The following is a 21292-nucleotide window of genomic DNA, read 5'->3' as shown; positions in this document are numbered from 1 at the left end:
AAAGAAAAAATGACGTCGCAGTAATTAGCCCACACTTTGCCTAATTGCTCATATATCATATTTAAAGGGAAAAAGAAAGCTTTCGCATGTGCTTTGGGCCTTTGGAAATGTCTACTTATTCTTAAAAAATCATTCTTTAACTGATAGATTAATATAAAGGCCCGTAAGAAATTGCCTAATTTGAATGTTATTTTGCGATACATTTTCTTCCAGGTGAGATATTTGAAATCTAAATGCATATTTGAAATCAGCATTCTATGATACACCTGCGTGCCAAGTTTCAACAAGTTATGTCGAAAAATAAAAAACAAGTTTTCAAGACCCTCATCCCCCCTTAAGTTGGCGCAGCATGGTGCAGCACTTCCACCCCTGTACACAGGATTTTCTGCAGGTCTCTTGTCGACTGTCCTAGCTGAAGAAAAAGAACAATAATATATATAGTATGCATACACAACAAATGCATGCAAATGTTACAAAAGTCATACAGTGGAATCTCGATTATGCATTTCCCTTTCATGCAACGATACACATTTAACGTCAAATTGGCACAGGCCCGACGTAAACCCATAGGAATAATGCATTAAAAGCCTCAATTATACAACTGAAGAATATGCACACCCCGCTTCATACGATGGCTGGCGGGAACCGTCCGGAATGGGAGAGACATTGGCATGCAGAGCACTTTATTGACAGAAGTGATGTCAACCAAGCTGTTTCCAGATAGAAATCAAGACGGAGACGTGCATGCAACGTGTGACCAAGTGCACCATGGCCTGTAATGACTGTTCTGCCGACGGCTCAGACTGCGTCCGTGCACGCAACCCACATCCATCAGTGCGAGGCGGTCCGCCTGGCCAGTTTTTCCACGCGCTTCACTTACGAGGACGGTGGGGAAATAAACTGCACGTTCATACCACCATAAAGTTATTGTAGAGGCGGTAAAAAGAGTAGACTTTTCTGTGATCGCTGGTGGCTAGTTCAAAAGCGCTACCCGCTACACCTTGAGTAAAGCACAGGTTAGGCCGACAACACCAAGCAAGCGGTGTACTGTCAGCCGGCAGAACGCACATCACTGCAGAAATCATGCTAAAGGTGAACATTGTGCTTTCTTTTTTCCTTTAAGATACGAATTCTTAGTAGAGATACTGCTACCTGCTTCTGCGTAGTGACAGCGGTTCTAGAGAAAGTTTGAACAGAGAGACATGTCGCTGGAACGGCCGTATATTGCGCGCTGCACATCTCCGAAGGGTTGGAGTAGTCATATTCCTGGCGTGACGTTCATATAATTTTTTCAAGATTCATCCGACATCTACTTAACGTGCAGGAACAGAGCGCTTGCATGCCTTGTCTAAAGCCGTCTCTTCCAGGCTGAAAAGCCTCAACAGTCTCAACAACAGGCGCGCGGTCTCAACAGTCTCAAAACATGAGCGCAAAGGGAAGATCGTTTACTTTGGATGACAAGAAAATAATCACAAGGATGCTATCTTCAATAATGCCCAGTGAACATTACAAAACACTCCCAATCCTTGCTTTTATCTGTCTGCTAACATGGTCCATAAGTGCTGTTAACAGTCTGGTTCCTAAATATAATCTTCCGTGCGCTCATCTGAGTAGTCGACTACCCTTAAGCAGAAATTGGGTAAAGCAGTACCTCACTATAGTAGGCAAATTCCAGTAATATTTGCAGGTTATTCCAGTGCCTAAGTGTCCCATACAGACAGTTAGGAAATACAATCAAGTTTACGAATTTTGTGAGCACATGAGCTCACCCAATCTATTCATGCATATAAGACTATTGGCTTGAACAGATATTTACCGCCGCAGGTCACAGCACTTCTGTGCCAGGTAGCGCGTCACTTTCTTGTGGCGCTTTTGCAGGTCCTCGGCCGAGCATCCCTTCTGTTTCAGATAGTGCCAGAAGGAATCTGCGCAGATGGGGTAATAAGTAATGTTAGTGTGGTTGAATATAAAAAATGAGCAGATGCTGAGGCAGTGATCGAATAACGAGCATTAATACACCTAACATAGGTCGCCAGTTCGAATCCATGCTGCGAGATAGGCTCTAACTAGTAAGTCTATGCTGCACGACAGGCTGAATCGTATGACACCATCTGGTACATTCTGTGCCAAACGGTTCACCCACAAATATTACACGAATGTCGAGACTAAGCAGCCAGACTTTAATGCGTGCCAGACAGATATACATATACTGATCGACATAGTTTAGTTTCGAGCTGTGGTGCTCGAGCATCACACTGCCACCTGCTATTATTTTATTCCATTATGTAACCCCCTCGGTTCCCATGGCAACTGCTGGGATACACTGCTGCATTGGAGGCTGCCATCTTGGATTCTATCCATGATATCAGCACAACTCTGAGGCTCAAAACGCAACCAGGCTCAGAACGCAACGCTCTAAAATTACTACCTCGGGCCAATAGCTCTGGGGAACAAAGCTTCACACACTGGTGCATAATATCACACTTCAGATACACCCAGCAAAGCGGTAGAGAGAAAAGCCCTTTAATGAATAACAAAATTTAGCTGGAGTTTAAAAACCCACTTACACTTGCATAGGTTTGGGACTTGGGGGAAAACAGAAGAGAGATGCAGAAAATTGCAAAGGTTTTCAAGCAATTTCAACAAAATTTCAAAAATTATACAGCCCCTGAATTTGGGATGGCATACATCAAAGTGGCGACAAATGGAGTGACAAAGTTCCTTACACACAGAGTGTGCATTGATGAGAAATGAGGAGGTTTTAGTGCTTATCTGGGAGATTAACAGCAAATAAAGTTTATTGCACATCTCTGCTGGCTATGAAAGGCTAACCGCCGAATTCAGAAGTGCACCTCAACTCTACACTCCGTCTCCACTCTGTGGAGTGGAGAAAACAATTGCTCTTCCATTTGATGGGCAGGTAGGATTGAAGAATGCTACTCGGCATTTCTGCAGACGAGGAGCTGCTATAGAAACCTTCTTCCAACCCCCGTCCCTCGAGGAAGCATGAACGGCAAATGAAGGTGAGAATAAGGCGAAAAGTTGCCTTTGGCTATAAAAAAAGCATGGCATGTCTATTAAATGTCTGTTTTGTCACGTTGCACCACCTTAAAAACACAAAGAACCTCACCGTTTATTAGCCTAGTAAACCATCTTTTGCAAGCTGCATGACGAAAGCAACAGAGAAAAACTACCGGAAACGCTTGCACGTCTGGCAACCTTTGCTGCCAGTGATGTAGCGTCTATGTAGGCATTTACGAATCGCATGAAAAACTGCCACAAATGGAGTAAAAAACTGCCGTTCGTCAACTTGTGGGAGCTTTCGCTGGCCTGCAGAGGCCATCGGCGAAACTGAGAAGGTTTATGGGGTTTAACGTCCCAAAGTGACTCAGGCTATGAGGGATGCCACAGTGAAGGGCTCTGATAATTTAAGCCACATGGGGTTCTTTCATGTGCACTGACATCGCACAGTACACGGGCTTCCAGCACTTTGTCTCCATCAGAATGCGACTGCCGCGCCCGGGATCGATCCTGTGTCTTTGAAGTCAACAGCTGAGCACCGCAACCACTCAGCCACTGTGACGGCAGCAGAAAAATAAGATTCCCCAGAAGCGAACAGTGCATGCGAGTTTGGAGCCCAGGGGGTTTCTTTTGAGCCGCACTGTGTCGTTCTTAATGGATCTCTAGTGCTCCAAATTTCCTGGACATTAGAAGATTTCTGGTACTGCCTCCTGCAAGAAGTAGGACTTCCTGGAACGCTCTGGAGTCTCAGTATATAGCTTGGAAGTGAACCCCCTGGACTCTAAAAAACTTCTGACAAAGACTGTACCTTATACAGAACACAATGGGCCACATTGCAAACTAAAACAAAAAAGTATAGGACACTAGTAAGAATTGATGATGAAACGCATGCAGCTGAAAGCAGATTTATTGAAATGCATAGTGCACTGCGATATCCTAATGGTTTTAGCTTACCTGACACTGAAGCCACCTTCACTGGGGACAGTGGAGGGTAGGTTTTTGTAAGCCCTTTCGAAAGGGCATTGTTTGACAGAGTGCCTGTCAGGCTCCTCTGCGACAGGGTTTCACTGCCCCACAGGGACACGGCCAACTGTTTGCAGAAGGTCGAGTCCATGGCAGACCCCAGCAGCCGCTCCCATGTGCAGCTACTTAAGTAGTTGCCATGGCCAACATGTACCTGAAGAACAGATATGAGCAAAGCATAAATGGTTTGTAATATTGTTTTAGATACAGAGCTCACTTGACCTAAAACTCCGCTAATATGAGAATACCTATTTCTGTGGCCTATGAGGCAAAACAAAAGACACGTAAAAGATGTAAGAAATATGAAGCACAGTTTTTAATGTGATTCCTGAAAAACACCTTCAGATCATCTTTGCAGATGCAATCAAGCACCTCTAAATCTTCACTTATTCATCCTAGCAGTAACCAAGTGACAACATATGCCCCTCACAACCTGCAACCTTTTTGCGGAACATCGCAAGACCAACAGGCTAAGGACTGCTGTCAGGTGGGCGAGTTGGTACTCATTCTTTGCAGCAAACAGCACAGAAGATGGCGGTCTAAAAACAAGAAATATATATGGCACAGCACTAAACAGCGTGACAGAAAAATACGATTATAAATTATTTAGCGGTCATAGGTGAGTACCCCATGGTGATTCATGCATAGTGTCTTCCGGCCGCATCATTGTAGAGACGAAAACATGCCACAAAAATTAGGTGCCTTACTCTTTTAATAGCTACACGGCTGGGAGTTAGACTCGAACATGGCAAGCATGCGGAAGGCAGGAAATTCGATGTGGACAAGTAGTGCGTTCGGCGACGGCACAACCAAAAGGATAGATGCATTGAGGAACACAAGCTGAAAAAAGCATGCTACCTGAGGCAAGTCACGCCAGTTTCCTGAACCGGAAGAACAGCTGCTCTGCTATGTGATAGAAGTGCAGATCAATGGCTACGCATTGACAACGGACATGCTATGCGATTTCTTGTGGGACGAGCATGCACCAGCCAAGAGTAGGAAGACTCCGTGAGTAATGACTGAATGTAGAATAAATGCCATTCGCTCCCCTGTTGGCATTTTTACTTAAATTTTTTTTTGCACATCGCGTATATGGGCCACACCCTGAAAACTGCCGCCCCTACACACGTTTATGCAGAATTCAATGTGGACGAAACCACTCTTTTCTACAAGCTGTTGCCAAGCAAGATGACACATAACGAAGATAGCTGTGCAAGGAAATGGAACAAGAGCATAAAAGTATTGAATGCGGCAAACATGCATAGGACAGAGAAACTGCAGCTCCCTATTATAGGAAAGGCTCTCAAACCTCACTGCTTCAAGAATATCCAAATGCTGCCAGTACAATACACTAGGGGTGTGCGAATAGTGGTTTTTTTGATTCGAAGCGAATAGCAATTTCTTCGAATAATTTCGAAGCGAATAGTTTGAATAGTACTTCTGGCACTAAAAAAAGGCTGAATGACAGTAGGCATTTCCAAATCATTTATTTTCCTAACACACGATGCCATTACATACTGCATGAGGCTTTATTTAAAACCATGCTTCAAAATTTTAAGAGAGCACCTAAAGTGAGTTAAGAACAATTTTTACCAGTTTGGTAATAAAAAATTATAACACATAAAAATAACGTCTGCTTTCTAATAAGAAATTAGAGATAAAATACAAAAAATTACAGTATAACAGAACGGTGCCAGTAGTACAACCAATAACTGAAACCATAGGAGTAACTGCACTACACTGCAGCAAGAGCACTGAGAAAAAAAATCTCTGCCTCTCCCGTAACCGAGAGTAGAGTAAGCATGAAATGTTTACGGGCCTAATGTCATCTCGGTGGACACCCGAACCGCACCGTACAGGAAGGGAGGAACGCCACCACCCGTTCAGCGCGATGCCTTGCCATTTGGTTTTTTGAGGAAAGGAAATGGCGCAGTAATTCTCTGCCATCTCGGTGGACACCCGAACCGCACCGTAAAGCAAGGGAGGAACGCCACCACCCGTTCGGCGCGATGCCTTGCCCTTTGAACGCAGCGCTTCTCCCCCGGGCCCCTGTGCACCTGCGCAGCTTTGCTTCGATGCGCGAAGCCCCTAAGAGATCACGTACGACAACGAAGTGTACGTGGCATTTATGTGCTTTTTGCAGGCGTTATTAGAAATCGGAAATTATAATTCCGTGCATTATCAAACGCACAGCGCGACTGATATCTTGATAAACATTGAGAAGGCACTGGCAGCAGTTATTTTTTGTGACTCGTTTGGAGACCAACCGTTGCTTGCATGCCGGTCGCGTAGGAGGGCTTAGAGAGTCTCGTTAAATCTCGTTAAGTCTCGTACGGTGCCCGGATGTTCTCGTTTCAGAGCCCGGATGACTGGAATTCAGTGCCCGGATGACTCGATTTCAGTGCCCGGATGACTCGATTTCAGTGCCCGGATGACTCGATTTCAGTGCCCGGATGACTCCATTTCAGTGCCCGGATGACTCGATTTCAGTGCCCGGATGACTCGATTTCAGTGCCCGGATGACTCGATTTCAGTGCCCGGATGAGTGGATTTCAGTGCCCGGATGATGGCTCTCGGTCTCGGCGTGACGTCACCACACTGCCGACAACGGGGGCTAAAAGCATTTCATGCTTAATAATGAAAAAAAAGGACATTCTGCACTACCGGTGACCAGTGGTCGAATGTGTCGAATGTCCAACACTGAGCTAGGCAATCACGTTCGGTGCACCGACTTGGCACTTGCGTTGCTTGCGTTTCTATAGTTTAGGATCCTCACTTCTTGGCTTGGATTGCGCCTCCTTTTAGGCTACGCCGATGGGACTGCTGCGTCCAAGTGCTTTACAAGTGAGGGAGGCAACTGGTGTCTCGCGCCTATTTTGCAGTTTTGAGGAGGGCAAATATCATGCTCTGCATCACATTCACGCTTCGAGAGACAAAGTGATGACTATTACTTTCACAGAAAATAAGCAGTAAGTTACAACAGATCATCACCAATAAATATTTTGAGTTGCAAGTACTTTGTATCATGATCTCAATTTTGGCTTTTTTTTCAATGACTTTTGATTCTTCAAATAAAACTTAATTTAAACTCATTATCTTTGTGAAATGTGAATTAAAAAACTTTTACTGTAGTAAAAATGTGTATATAACCGAGGAACAATACTAAAATTTTTCCAGGTCACAAGCATTGGACACAACCATGACACAAAAAAAAAAGGCATGCATGGCATCTAATATGCCAGTCAATCAGTACCAACTCGCCCAAATCACAACCTTCATGAGTGTAATATGCCTCAAGAAATGATTTTTCTTCCCCTCCACTGCTGACAAGTATAACACGAAGAAATTGGCAAAATACTACCCACCTCTCCTGCTTCATTTAAGACCCCAACAGTAGGGTCAATCTCTTGTGCTGCCGGCCCAAGAGCTGCACAAAAACAGTGGGATAATTAACAACCAAAAAACGTAGTTTTTTTTTTCTATTGGCTCGAAAGACTGCTTCATTACGTGCTATGCTATTTGATCCTTTGTACGCTGCAGGAACTGGTTTCCAATGGTTAATGATAACATTCACATGGTAGTGACGGCAGTCTGACAGACAGTGAAAGGCTTTCAATAGATGTTCTCTATTCGGCTGCCTTGTGCCTACAAAAACTTGACTTGGCGGTGGCATCAAAGGTCAGAACGACGACTGCTTTCGGCCGCACTCAATTTATGGCTGGCAAACAGCTTATGAGATAAAGGGACGAAAGCAAGCACGACAATCTGAAGCAACATGGAAGCAGTTGCACACTGCTGCGCTCATTTAAGAATGATAAACCTAGTTCCATCTCGCGTCACATTGTGATAAAGCTGCATGCCGGTGACATTCAGCATGGACAAACATTACAACCTTTCACAGCAATGTCACAGGCTGCTATCTTTCTCAACACCAGCTGTTGTATCAACTTCTAAGTTAAGGCGGGACGAGGGCCTTAAAACAGACCTTTTTATTTGTGGCTATAATGTCATGAAATTTTGCACACAGATGCGTTTTTCTCTTCTGATTTCAAATATGTAGTCGTAATTGAGCTGGTGGTCTTAGATCAGAAGTTATCTTAAATTCTAAAGTGTAATTAGGTAATTTCTTACGCAGCTTTAATGAACTTTCTCATTGCATTTTGTTGCTTTTACTTACATGAATTGATAGCCAGCAAATTCCCATACCCGATGACATTCTTACATTTTTGGTTTAGGCCACTTATAAATAGCAATTTACAATTAGCTTAACGAGTTGCCATGTAATATAGTAGTGTGACCTTTTACTCTCGACATAGTATGTCAGGATGGCATGCCTTTAGAGAAAAACGAAGAATGTCATCGGGTATGGAAACTCTGTGGCTATCAGTTCATGTAAATAAAAGCAACAAATTGCAATGATAAAGTTCATTAAAGCTGCGTAAGAAATTACCTAATTACATTCTGGACTTCGCAAGATCTAAGACCACCAGCTCAATTATGACTGCATATTTGGAATCAGAAGAGAAAAATGCATCTGTGTGCAATATTTCGTGAGATTCTAGCCATAAACAAAAAAGTTAGTTTTAAGACCCTCGTCACCCCTTAAAAAGTTTGGGTTGGAGAAAATATCTCAATTTACTAACTTGTAACATGTTTTTCACTGTTTCTCGAAGGTTCAGACCCTGACTTACACTTGAGCACTTATTTTCAGTTCATGTGAGCTTGAAAAGAGAAGGGTACTGTCAAGTTACAGGAAAAGCTTCACTTTTCAAGCCCACAAGTCTCGCTGAAACTGCAATAGAATTAAGACCTCCGCCCTTCCTCACAGGTCACATGAGGAAAGAGTGCTGGGTATATTTTACAAACCAGCCTTTCTTTTAAATGACCCTCTAGAACTGGGCAAGGAGGATGTATCTGTGCAGCCAACGTATCTACATTAGTTGCAGGGCCGAAGATGGCTCTGGGCCCCTATGGGCAGTAGTACACCCCATGCATTATTGATTCTGAACATGAAAGCATCACTAATTTAAAATTTTAGATAATTTTAAGAACTTGGGCACACAAAGACAATTGGGCACACTAGACATTCTCCCACACTGAACCGCTCAGCGGAGAGCACATTTTTATCCCTCTCCCATATGTCTTTACTTTAGTTCCTTTGAACTGCCCTCTGTCCCACTTTCCTGTCTTCGGCTCTCAACCCCATCTAAGAAGGGATGACTGTGTCAATGAGCAGCCGCCAATGAGTACCCTTCGAGTCGAGCGCAAATAGTTTTAAAAGAGCTAGATGTTAGGCTAGTTGCATTTGACAAACTATACATATTTAATTATAATATTTTTAGTACAACCAGGTCAGGAACACAAAGAATGAAACACTCGTGTATTGCTGCTGTTTGTCTTTCGTTCTTCACGTTTCTGTCCTGGCTGCACTAAATAAGTATAATTTGTCGTATATAGTTTTCTTCCAGTCAGACGAACCTTGACCTTCTTGAAACCTTCATGATGCGCATCCCACAAAACTTGACGTTATCTCTACTACGTATGAGAGCACATCAATGAAACAGCTGCACGTGATGCAGCGAAGAGCTTCCTTCTCTGCCCATGAGGCCACCCTTCAGGACAGAACATGCTCTGAAGGTTGCCCACAACACGATATTTGGTCACAAGTGAACCTGCTAGCTGCCAATAGCCTTCCGAAGCTTGGTAATCAGAAAAGCTGGCCACACATGAAACTATGTGTTCCCAACCCAAGTTACGCCTGTTTTTACTCCCAAGGCATTATTACTGCGAGGGAAGCGTGGAAATGCATCCAAGAATAGCTTAATAACATATTTCTGAGCCTTCTTTCTTAAGTTTTCTTCAGCATACATACCTTTTGACCGTCTTGCCACCGGCTGTAGGCTGGAGCCGGCAACAAAAGGCGCCTCGCATCCTGGGTCGCTCACTGCTCACGAAACAAGAATGACACATTAGCCAGTTGCATTCAAATATCCTACCTTCTTAAAGAATTTTCAAATGAGGAACAATAGCACAGCAGTCCTACACAGTGCCAATCCAACACAATGACAATCTTGGCAGCGAGAGAACAGTTCACATGGCCTGTAACGACTATTCCCAACTTTACAGGAAATATCCAAGGCCTGTCATGCCAATAAATGGCTTTGCTATGAAAACAAGCCATGCACGTCTACAGTTGTGCCTTGCTAATATGAACTCAATATAAATGCAGTGATATAATTGGCCGAAGCCACTTTGGAGCCGCCAAAAATGCTTTTTGGTGCACAAAAGTGATTCTCTGGCGCAGTCAAACACATACTGTATTTTCCAGTGCATAAGTATTTTTTTTTTAGCTTTCTCATTGATGGAACTTATATACGGTGAAAAAGGACGTGCCAATATGCAGCATCTTTTGCCATTTCTAGCAATTATGTTTGAAAAGAAAATTGATGAGTAAAAGAAAAAATAACAGTTGTTGCAGTTTTCATGTAGTGCGATCCACTACCGTGATCCGCTTACGCGGGCACTCAACTACACCTGTGCAGTGGTAGGCATGTGCTCCCCAGAGCCATCTGCGCAATACCTAGATAGCTCACTGCGGATGCAGTTCACGGTGATCAACAGTTGTTGGGGGGGGGGGGGTGCCGCTGGGCGGCCCCTCCCCATACCAAAGAAATACTAAAGAAAGCCATACTAAAGAAATAAAGCAAAAAATTCAATGCCACGAACAACGCATTTCCAGCGTACCAGTCGCGCGCTGCTGCCTCTTCGATTTAAAAGGTCAAGCAAGATGCTACAAACTTGAGCAAGCATTTAGGAGTGCCTTTACAGAAACAAAAAATCAGTAAGCTAGCAAATTTCCCCATGAGGGACCCCTGAGACCCTAGGCGCTGCACTGAAATTGGCGAAGACGAGCGACAAGCGCAATTATAATCTTGTGCAAGCACTTGCACAACCGAGTGAGAGGTGGCTCTCTGCACTGATGAGTCAGCGGCGTGCTGCTATCGCAACAGCACCTAGCGGCACGAGCTCAACAAACGATGAGCGGCAACTAGGAGGGACAGAATTTGCGCACTCACAATTAAGAAAGGACTGGCATGCGCCGAGCACTGGTCTCTTCACCAGGTGCACGGCCGCGAGAGTGCGCAGTGATATGCTCTCAGCTGCTCCCACAACCATGCGCGATGGACCAGTGACTTTTGCCCCCGATAATACATATTAACAAGGCACGGCTGTATGAACAAATGCAGTGCTTCCAACAAGAACATACCTGCTATCTGACAATATTTAGTGAGATTCATTCACTTTAGGGAAAATCAACTTGGCTTAGCTGGACTCTGTCCAGAACAGCAGTAGCACGACCAGTGCATGGCAGTGAAATGATCAAATACTGTACATTTCATACTGCTTAGAACGGACAAATTAAGGCTGTAACATTAAAATTCTTAAAATTACCAGCAAGGCTGCAGTTAACTGAACTCCTGCACTAAGGTGAACATGTGCCTGAGAAGCATAAACGCACAAAAAGTTCATACCAGCTGGCTGCGGCAGAGGTTAAGCTGTGCCGGCATGCTGGCTCGGAGTCCCAGGAGCAAGGCTAGGGACTGGAAATTTAATGAGCACATAAGATCATTTCATTTTCAGTGAAAGAGTTTATATTTAGTGAAAGCTTTGTTCCTTTCAGGAAAAATCAATTAGGCTTGGCTGCACCCTGTCGAGAAAAGCAGTAGCTGGACCAATCTATGCCAGCGAAATGATCAAATAATGTAGCGCATTAACACAATTCTAAGTCGACCCATTCTTTCTAATTTGAGAATCTGAATTAGTAGGTTCGACTTACAATCGAAACCAAACCATAGCGCCGTAAATAAAGGCGAGAGAAACGAGATACCAGGGATGCGCGTGGTTGCAATTTTATGCTTGCATTTGACCATCCTGCTTTTTTTTTTTCAGAAGGCTTTTTCTTTTACTTTCAACAATGCAATCAGCAGTAAAAAAATGCCGATAGTTGATGGAAGGGCCGAAGTTCCAATCGCGACGGCATTACCACTTAGAATAGCAGCACTTCTGGGGAGTGTTGGTAGCTGATAGAAGAGCCGACGGTGCTCGCATGTAGTTTCTTTGTGGCTTTGTTTGATGCATTTGACAACTGCCGGCCACGTTTTACCAGTTTTTAATGAAGTGCTTCATCAATCACCATTTGTGCTCTGGGTCTGTTAAGCGTCCAGTGCTTGTTGACGGCTGCATTTAAGATGGCTGCCATTCTTTGTGCTGAAGGAACGAACAACTACGTGCCAGGCTGCAAGTTCGATATCTCAGAATGAGGGATACAGGCAGGTGTGGCAGCTGCAGTGAGGCAAAACTTGCAGTTGTTCCATGTGATATCGTGCTGTGGCTGTTTGCGAGTGCAGGATTTCGTGAACAACCACGTGCTTTGGTTGTTTTCGCAGTGAGGGATTTCCCTGGATGGCGGTATTAGAACGACGTGCTGTCAGACCGCAGCAGCGACGACTAAGGCAGTGCTAGTGAGGACTATGGCGCAAGTGTTGATGAGTAGCCCAGTGACTGACACATTTTGATTTTGGAATGTGACCACGGCCATGCCTGCATGCGGCTGCCAATAGCGGCTGACGATAAGTGGCGGTGGCCGGGTAATGCTATCACATTCTACTTTTAAAGGCGAAGCTTAAGCAACCTCCAAGTTTGTTTGCTTTTTTCTGACACGCAATATGGGGGTCACCTTACAATCATGCAAATTCGGTACATTTCATGCTGCTTAGAACGGACTAGTTAAGGCCCTAACATTAAAATTCTTGTTGCAGTTAACACAAATTCTGCACTGAGGTAAACAACATCAGGGTTTCTCAAAAGCATGAAAGCACAAAAAGTTGATACCTGCTGCCTGTAGCGGAGGTGAAGCAGACAGAGCCTGTGGAGGACTGCTGCTGCTGCTGGCACACTGGCTCAGGGCCTCAGAAGCATGGTTGGGGACTGGAAATTTAATGACCACATGAGATCGTTTCATTTTTAGCGAATATCTCTGATATTCTGCATATTCTTCTATTTTTTTAATTTAGTTTTATGCAACTTGACTTTCTTGCATTTCCCTTTATATTCTGCCTGGCGTAGTGCTTTTTGCATCTGAACTGCATCTTACATACACTAGTGTTATTTAGCCTTCCACTCTGTATCAGTAAATGTAAATGGGACTGACAGCACCCAACTTTTCCAGTGCAATGGAAAACTTGCACCCCTATTACACGACCCCTTTAAACACCATTTCAACTGACTGTCATTTCAACTGAATAGCAGTAAGCTGTGTTACAAGCCAGTGCCAACAGCCATTGAGATCTGAACTACACTTCAATTTGACTAAAGTCAGCGGCCCAAATTGAACAGGTCCACTGATAAGATGGACGTCAATGGACCTGTCACACTCACCTAGTCAAGAGAATTTCTCACAACCAAATCACACAAAAGGCTGTTGCCTTATCTTGAGTAAGTTAATCAACAACTTTGCTTGAAACTGCCCATGTAATAGGGTTATTACTGTCTAAGATGCTAGATTCTGCAACAGCTTTGTTAGAAATGCTGCAGAATATCTTTAGAAACAATTTTTCAATCAGTGAATGCACCCGTTTTTATGCATTCCAATTCTGGAAACCATGTCAGAGTGCACAATTGCATACCAATTGCATACCAGGAAAAGTAATGTACCAAAGTATAATGCAAAACTGACCTTCCAGATAACAATTTCAGTTTTAGTATAGAGCAACATCCATTTGAGTTTTCATGCCCGAAGTTGTTATGGCGCAGTGACATACGCCTCGTCGACAAAAGTTTCAGCGGATCATGTTTACTGCTTCATCCAATAAATGCAAAGAACTGCGACGCTGTCTAGTGACACAAGCTCAATGCACTTCATTGCCAATGTAATGAGCATAACTTTTCATTGAAATGCACACTAGAGAAGGCGTAAACTATAATGAAAGAAGAAAGCATTGAGCCTTTTACAACAAATCAGTAATGTTTCACCGAGTTGTAGTCACATGGTGGGATACACCGATAATGCCAAGGTTTCATGGAAACATAGCACTTTAGTTTGTTTTATGTTTTCAATGGCAATATAAAATTATTAATCATTGTTCCTTGGCACTGCAGTGCTCATTTTTTAAAATATGAGGAAATATCGCTCATTTCCACTAAAACTTCAACACATTTTTATCAATAGTAGGTTCCCTGAAATTAAAAAAAAAAATTCGAACAAAACCACATCAGGCATGATCGGCAATTTTCCCCAAGAAAATTGGGGGCAAAAGCAACAGACCCCACCTCTACATTCTGGTCCTTGCAGCTCGACGTGAGAACGCCACCTGACAAAACACTTTTGGCATCGAAACCGGCACAGAGAACCTGTTTCAACACCAGAAGTGCTTTTTCAGGTGGCACTCTCACTCGTTCTTTCAGACAATGATTTGCCCACAACGACCATGTTTTAGGTGCACTCCAAGGATGACATTTTGCTTCAGCCATTTTTGTCGTTTTTTTGTTCACACAGTTGGTCACGTGGGCGCTGGCCAGTGTAAATAGTGCTATAATCTAGATTCAATAGCAAATGCTGAAACACCTGCAACCTCGCTATGCCATTCTGCGTTGCAAAAGAGCTTTACGAACCTGCTGCTTCAGGTAGCCTTGGCTGCACACAGTTTGCACTCAATAGCCCATGCCTGGACTCCGATATGGAAGAATCTGAGAAGAATTTACAAAGAGAAGCATCAAATTACTGGACAGACATGCCAGGTTGAGAACACTGAAGATGAGCACACAAATTGTACAGAAATGCTCCCTGCCTTCTCATACCAAAAATTACAAAGGTAGAATCAATTGATGGCGCACAGCTGTCTTGATGCAACCTAAACACTGTGCAGGTGTTTTTCACTTGCAGTTCTTGAACTGTGTAAATCCTACTAATAGTGAGCACCTCCTGCAGGAAGGCAGCCCTTTTCCACTGTTAGCCAAGTATATAGCATCGCAAAAGCTGTCACTTCGTGACCAAAGGTGAAAGCCTATGCGAAATAGCAGACGGAGGGCACCCCCTCACAGCGTGGTGCAAAAAGCAAACTTGCTAAACAAGCAAGCATTTACAGCACAAATTATTCACATACCCTTATCAAAAATTTTCGCACAGAGGGCCTTCTGTAGCTCCATGTTGAGGCTCTCGAGCTCTTTTACTCTTGCCTCCAGCTCCGCAACCTTGGACTGAAGGTTCATTTCCCTTGAGCCCTCAGTACCTTCCATGTCGTCCTCCATCAGATCATCTTCAGCCCTTCTTTTTGCCAGGGCCCTAGCCCTGGACTGAAGGTTCATCTTGGACTGAAAAATAAAGAAGTGCTTAGTCAAATTCTTGGTCCTTCACCAAATGAAGTGGATGTAAGCTCTTTGCAAGCAGGATGAAATACTGACTTATCAAACGAATGATTTAGGCCTTATGGGGCTTAATGTCCCAAAGCGACTCCTCTAGCATTTCGTCTCCATCGAAATACAACTGCCGCGGCTGGGATCAAACTCGTGCCTTTCAGGTCAGCAGCCGAGCACCATAACCACTGGTCCTAAACCTTTTCCCAAGCATTTTAGCCCACGGAAAGCCAACTACCCCGTCAAGGGGCAGCTTGTACCCCGAGAAAACTGGTACAAAAAATGAGACGAACAGAAACTCCTCTGATTAGACATCACATTAGAACGTGACAAAATTGCAACCATAAAAATTATAACAAGTCATTTTGCCTCCTGTGCAGGAGCTTTGTTCACAATGAAGTGATTAAAGCTGTATTGGATTTAAAGAGAGGGTCAGGAAGCATATGTACACTGGGGGTTTACTTCAGTCGCTGCCATTTAGGGTGTCATTAGTCATATGCATAATTACAGTGCTGTTGCAGGCTAAGGTGAGCAAAAAACTTTTTTTTTAGTTGGCAGTATGGACAACCACATCCCCCCATCAAAAGTCGTAGGCAGATAACACACAGTGTTTGGCAAAACTACTCAAGACACCGTTTTGTTTCCAAAGCCATTATGCTCTTTTCGGCGCATCACAACATTTCGACCTCGCTAATGCAAACACAGACGGTTGAGCAGAAAACGATAGGGGAGACTGGCTTGTAGTGACATACATATGAAGGCTATGTTGTCAGCATCATTTTAGTAGCATACAGGCATCAAGCCAAGACCAACAGTAGGCGAGAGGGCCCGGTGAAGCAGAATTACGAGCCCGAGGAACTGATGAGTGCTGGATAAAGGCAATATCTCAGACTAAACAATGACAAAATGGCACAGAAAGAAACTGGAACCACCTCTTTCACCTTCAAACAGCAATACCCATGAAATTAATCAGAAATTAGGAACAGATTCTTTTCACAGCAGAAAACTAGAGTCACTCACGCACTTATTGCTTCCTAACTTATGAATAACTGAAGCCTAAAGCAGCTCCCCTGCTAGTTGTTGTTTAGAACGGCCAAGAACTTTTGTTTTTCCAAAAAGAGGATGGCATTTGCAGCTCAAACAATGCTTAAGCAGGCTGTTAGACTGAGATGATTTAAAAGAAGCAGCGTGTTCAGTTAGGCGTTCACTGAAGCAACGGCCGGTCTGCCCTATTTAGACACTGCTACAACTCAGAGGGGCCTCGTAAACAACACCAACTTTGCACGCAACGAGCATGCATGGTTACAAGCTTGATGCTGCAAGCCAGTCTGTTATGGCTTTGGCTCGCCAGTGCGCAAAGGCTCGACAGTTTTCGAGGTGCCTAGAAAACAACTTCCACGCCAAACTTGCTTGTTATCCTCAGTGGACAGCTGGGCATGCATTCAGTTCCTCGAGCAGCTCTTTCCTCGTTGGAGTTACATAGCCCTCGTCGCAGCGCCACCCCTCCTCCTCTGCTCTGAGGGTGTGTTCGTCGTATTTTCCCGTTTTCGTTTGTTTACTGGATGTTTCTACTGTACTGATCTGTGCACCTTGTTTGGATTATTCGTAGCGGCGACTTGGGTTTTCCCGCGTTGAGCTTACACTTATACCGCGAAAACGTTACCACGTTCAGGAACTGCAGGATAAGTGTTGCATTTGGCATTCGAGGGAAAAGGCAAGAAATTAATTTATGTTTTGAGCAAGTGCCGCGGGAAACAAACTAGATGCAGCATCACTATTCTCTCTGTAGACTTTCTGAGAGCTGGATGCATTCCTTCTAGGACTGTGGCAAGCAGTAGGTCAATTGCACACAAATTTATTTCCCTCTGGTGCAAAGTAAGGAGTGCAAACATAAAACCCATGTTGGCGCTACAAATAATTCAAACAAGGTGCACACATCAGTGCGCAAAGTAGGGAGTGCAAACATAAGAAAACCGAAGTCGCCGCTACGAATAATTCAAACAAAGTGCACAGATCAGTGCAATAGAAACATCCAGTAAACAAACGAAAACGGGAAAATACGACGAACACACTCTTAGAGCGGAGGAGGAGAGGCGGCGGTGCGAGAAGGGTTATGCAATGCCAACGAGGAAAGAGCCCCTCGAGCTAGTAATTCTGCTTCCGTTCAGCGCTGGATTATGGGGGGTTGTCTAAGGGGGCTGCAGCCCAGGGCCTCACCTCGGACAGCAGGAGAAGGGGCCCACTTATTCTAACCTGCTTAGTATATAGAACCGCGGGCAATAGAACTTTGAGCGACACGTATGAAGTGAGAAAACCAGAACGAGATGGGCCCCCACCTTATGTAACTTCGTTTAGCCTAATCAGTTGGGGAGAGCTTGTCGAGTTGCTAAAACAGGAATCTCCCCCGACTCCGGAGGGGGCCTCCTTTCTTACGAAGCGATATACGCGTTTGTGTACGGATTCCGGAAGGGTTTTCGTGGTTTTCTGTCAATCCCCCCGTCCAGTGGCGTCTGAATGTGTAGTGTGTTTGAGAATCCTGGCGTAGGCATAACAGGTCTGACTCCTGCCTCCGCACCAAGAATTCTGCTGAAACTGCTTTCATAATCCGCTAAAAATCCACTAATTAATTTTTAAACCCACACATATATCCGATGTAAAAGATACTTGCTTTGCGCCCTCTGCATGGCATACAAATATAAGGCAATGCAACGCATCAGTGTCACAAGTATGATTAGAGCAGGGTAGGCAAAAACGAAACTAGAATGCGCAGCAAAATTTGAAGCGGCGTCTATGTGTGCGAGTATCATATACAGACTGTTGAGAAAATAAACGCGTGCAGTAGAATGCTTTTTTTAGCCACAAGGGTGGATGTTCGAATTTTGCACAGATAAGACATTTGGTCGTCAGAATTATATACAACACCAGGTTTTCTTCTTTAGCTTTACCAAATTGAAAAACTAATCAGGCTGTGCTAGCTTCTCGGAACTCCCACAGTTTCACTTTGTGCTCCGGCGGCCACTATGGGCTTTAACGTCCCAAATCAAGTCCAGCTATGCGGGACGCCGTAGTGGAAGGCTCCAGTCAATTTCAACCACCTCCAATTCTTTAAAGTGCACTGATATCGCATAGTGCACATGCCTCTCGCATTTCGCCTCCAGCGAAATGTGACCGCCATGACCGGGGTAATTTATTTTGTACGTTCTTTTTTCTTGGGATCGGTTTTGGAGAGCCAGGTGAAATTTAATTTTCGAGTAAATAAAAGGCGCAGAACTGCCTCACTTCTAGGTGGACACCTCAACTGTGCCTTGAGGGGAGGGAGGAAGGTGTGAAAGAAAGGAGAGAAAGAGGTTTCGTTGGTTTATTGGTTTATGGGGGTTTAATGTCCCAAAGCAACTCAGGCTATGAGGGACGCCGCAGTGAAGGGCTCCGGAAATTTCGACCACCTGGGGTTCTTTAACGTGCACTGACATCGCACAGTACACGGGCCTCTGGACTTTTGCCTCCATCGAAATTCAACCGTCGTGGCCGAGATCGAACGCGCGTCTTTCGGGTGAGCAGCTGAGCACCATAACGTTACACTGATCCACCGCGGCAGCAAAAAATAAGAGGTGCCGTTGTGGAGCGCTGAGGAATAATTTCGGCCACCTGGGGATCCTTAACGGGCTCTGAAATCGCATAGCACACGAGTAACTTTTTGCATTTCACCTCCATGAAAATGCGGCCACCGTGCGGCTGGGTTTGAACCCGAGTACTCGGCTCAGCGCCGAGCACGCTCACCACTGATCCAGGACTTAAATGCTGCTATTCGAATGCGCCCCGTGAGAGTAGTAGCAAACGTTCGATGTATAATCAAATGAATTTAATAACTTGCAATAATACCCTCTCAGGACACTAATTAATGAGTGTTTCTATTTCCTAGTCGCTGCCGGCAGCCGGAGTACCCAGCTTAACTGCAGGAAGCTGGCTCAGCCTGCTTTTCTTTAATGCGTGAGCATTCAAACAGTGCTGCAAACAAAAATCCCACTGTCGGCTCGCGTACAGTGTCATTGAAAGAGGAGAGTAGGCGGCGCGCGCAGCGCACTGCAATGCAGCCCCGCAACTTGTCGGTAGGTTTGAGTGGCTGTTCCGTGGCGTTCGGCGCTCGACCACAGATGTACACGTGTCGCGCGTTCCAAGAGTCGCGTTGTGTTTTGTGCGCTGTAAATGTAATGCTACTGCGTTACTGTTGCATGAATCCTTTTGGTTGCACTTCGTTCTTTTTAATTAGGTGTAATTACAATGGAACATGGGATTTATTTGAGTAGTGTAGCATGGGGACAGGGGGGTCAGTGGTAAGAAAGGGAAAGGAGGCCTACATTCTCATTAGCCCAGGGCCCCCATTTTTCTTTACCCGGCCCTTTCTTTCAGTAGCAAGTTAGCGCTCGTCCTGTGTACTGTTTTCTCGCGCTAAGCCCACCCGCAAATAAAAAAATCTACTGGAACGACTGTTTTCTCGCACTAAGCCCACCCGCAAATCAAGAAATCTACTGGAACGACTGTTTTCTCGCGCTAAGCCCACCCGCAAATAAAAAAATCTACTGGAACGACGTTTTTATTGCTGCCGTGTGACCGACAACACCTGAAAGCTGTGCAGGCAAAACGTGGAACGCGTGCATGAATCTCCTAGGCTCATCACTGATCCAAAAACTGAGCAATAATATCAAGAACATGGACACAGTACACATGCTGATACTGGTTCAACGACAATAGCGGTTAATGTGGACTAAGCGCATAATGTTCAGCAAGCACAGGAAAGCCGGTTGGACGCACCTTTAACCGCGGCGGGCCTTCCTTGGAGGAAGACTTGCGCGAGGCCATGCGCTTGTTCTGCCGCCACGTCCTCATTTCTTCTGCAGAGTCTGCAATTTTTACCGCAAAATTATGATAAGTGAACGCCAAAACCGTGTTCGGCAACGCCGGAAAGGGTCCTAACACTTACCTGTCATGTGTACAATGGTCGCCTTGTAAAACCCGCCCCGGGTGGTGCTGTCGGCTTCCCAAAAAACATCGTACGACTTCCCTCTTTCGAAGTCGTCGATGTCATTGGGACGGAATTTCCTTACGTCGGCGTCCGATACGACGTACCGCTTATTTTCGCCTTCATATTGTACAAGCACGTACATCGTGTTGCTTCAAACAAAGTGCGTGCTCACCTCAGTACCTCTGTACGCTAAGCGGATTCTCCGAAGCGGTATGGCTACGCCTAGTCATGGCCGGCAACCGAATTGACCAAATGTCTTCGTATTTGTCGGAAACCAAACCGCACCAATTTTTCTTGTAAACAAGCATTTATCTGTCATATTTAATTAACATTTAATTTAATTTAGTCTATTAGGAATATATGATTAATTTCGGTTTTCTACGCTAAGGTTTTATTATTGTTTTTACTGAGTGCCTTGAGTGTAGCAAGCAATGTGCGCCACCATGTTTGCGGTGATAACAAGAACTAAAGAGGCTAGAAGGTTTCTTCTAGCCTCTGTACAAGAACTACTCTGAAGCCCTACTGGCGTGGCCAACCTTATGTCTACGGACTTGATGGCTCTTGCTTCCCACGCATTATTCTAGTTCACTGTATCTCTATTGCAATGGTTTATGGATGATATGATGTCTTCGCGAGCTGGCCCGCTACAAGCTGCATGTAAAAATAAAATATATCCGGCTTAAAATCATGGCCGCGCCCTAGATTCGAGTAAATATACTATAGCTAATTTGATCAGGGAATAATGCTACTGCACATATTCGCAAGACTTTGTGCATGCTGTAGAGGGCAGCAAAAAGTTCATGTCCTTTAAAATGT

The 21292-nt window shown here is 44.6% G+C and overlaps 1 protein-coding gene across 1 annotated transcript; it reads right to left on the bottom strand.

Moving 5' to 3' along the window:
• Positions 1-1812: 1812 nt before the first annotated feature.
• LOC149356427 (uncharacterized) lies at positions 1813-20618 on the bottom strand. Its single transcript, XM_089576338.1, has 7 exons — positions 20435-20618; positions 20266-20354; positions 15207-15414; positions 9917-9988; positions 7410-7471; positions 3976-4198; positions 1813-1925 (listed from the first exon to the last, which is right to left on the bottom strand). Exons 1-7 carry the CDS (start codon positions 20616-20618, stop codon positions 1813-1815), a joined length of 951 nt encoding a protein of 316 aa, XP_089432464.1.
• Between the last annotated feature and the right edge of the window lie 674 nt (positions 20619-21292).

This window comes from Amblyomma mixtum, chromosome 3 (assembly GCF_055824585.1).
Source record: "Amblyomma mixtum isolate Tamu chromosome 3, ASM5582458v1, whole genome shotgun sequence".
NCBI classification, from domain to species: Eukaryota; Metazoa; Arthropoda; class Arachnida; order Ixodida; family Ixodidae; genus Amblyomma; species Amblyomma mixtum.
Note: the sequence above shows the minus strand (reverse complement) of the source record. Positions and strands in the feature narration are given on the sequence as shown.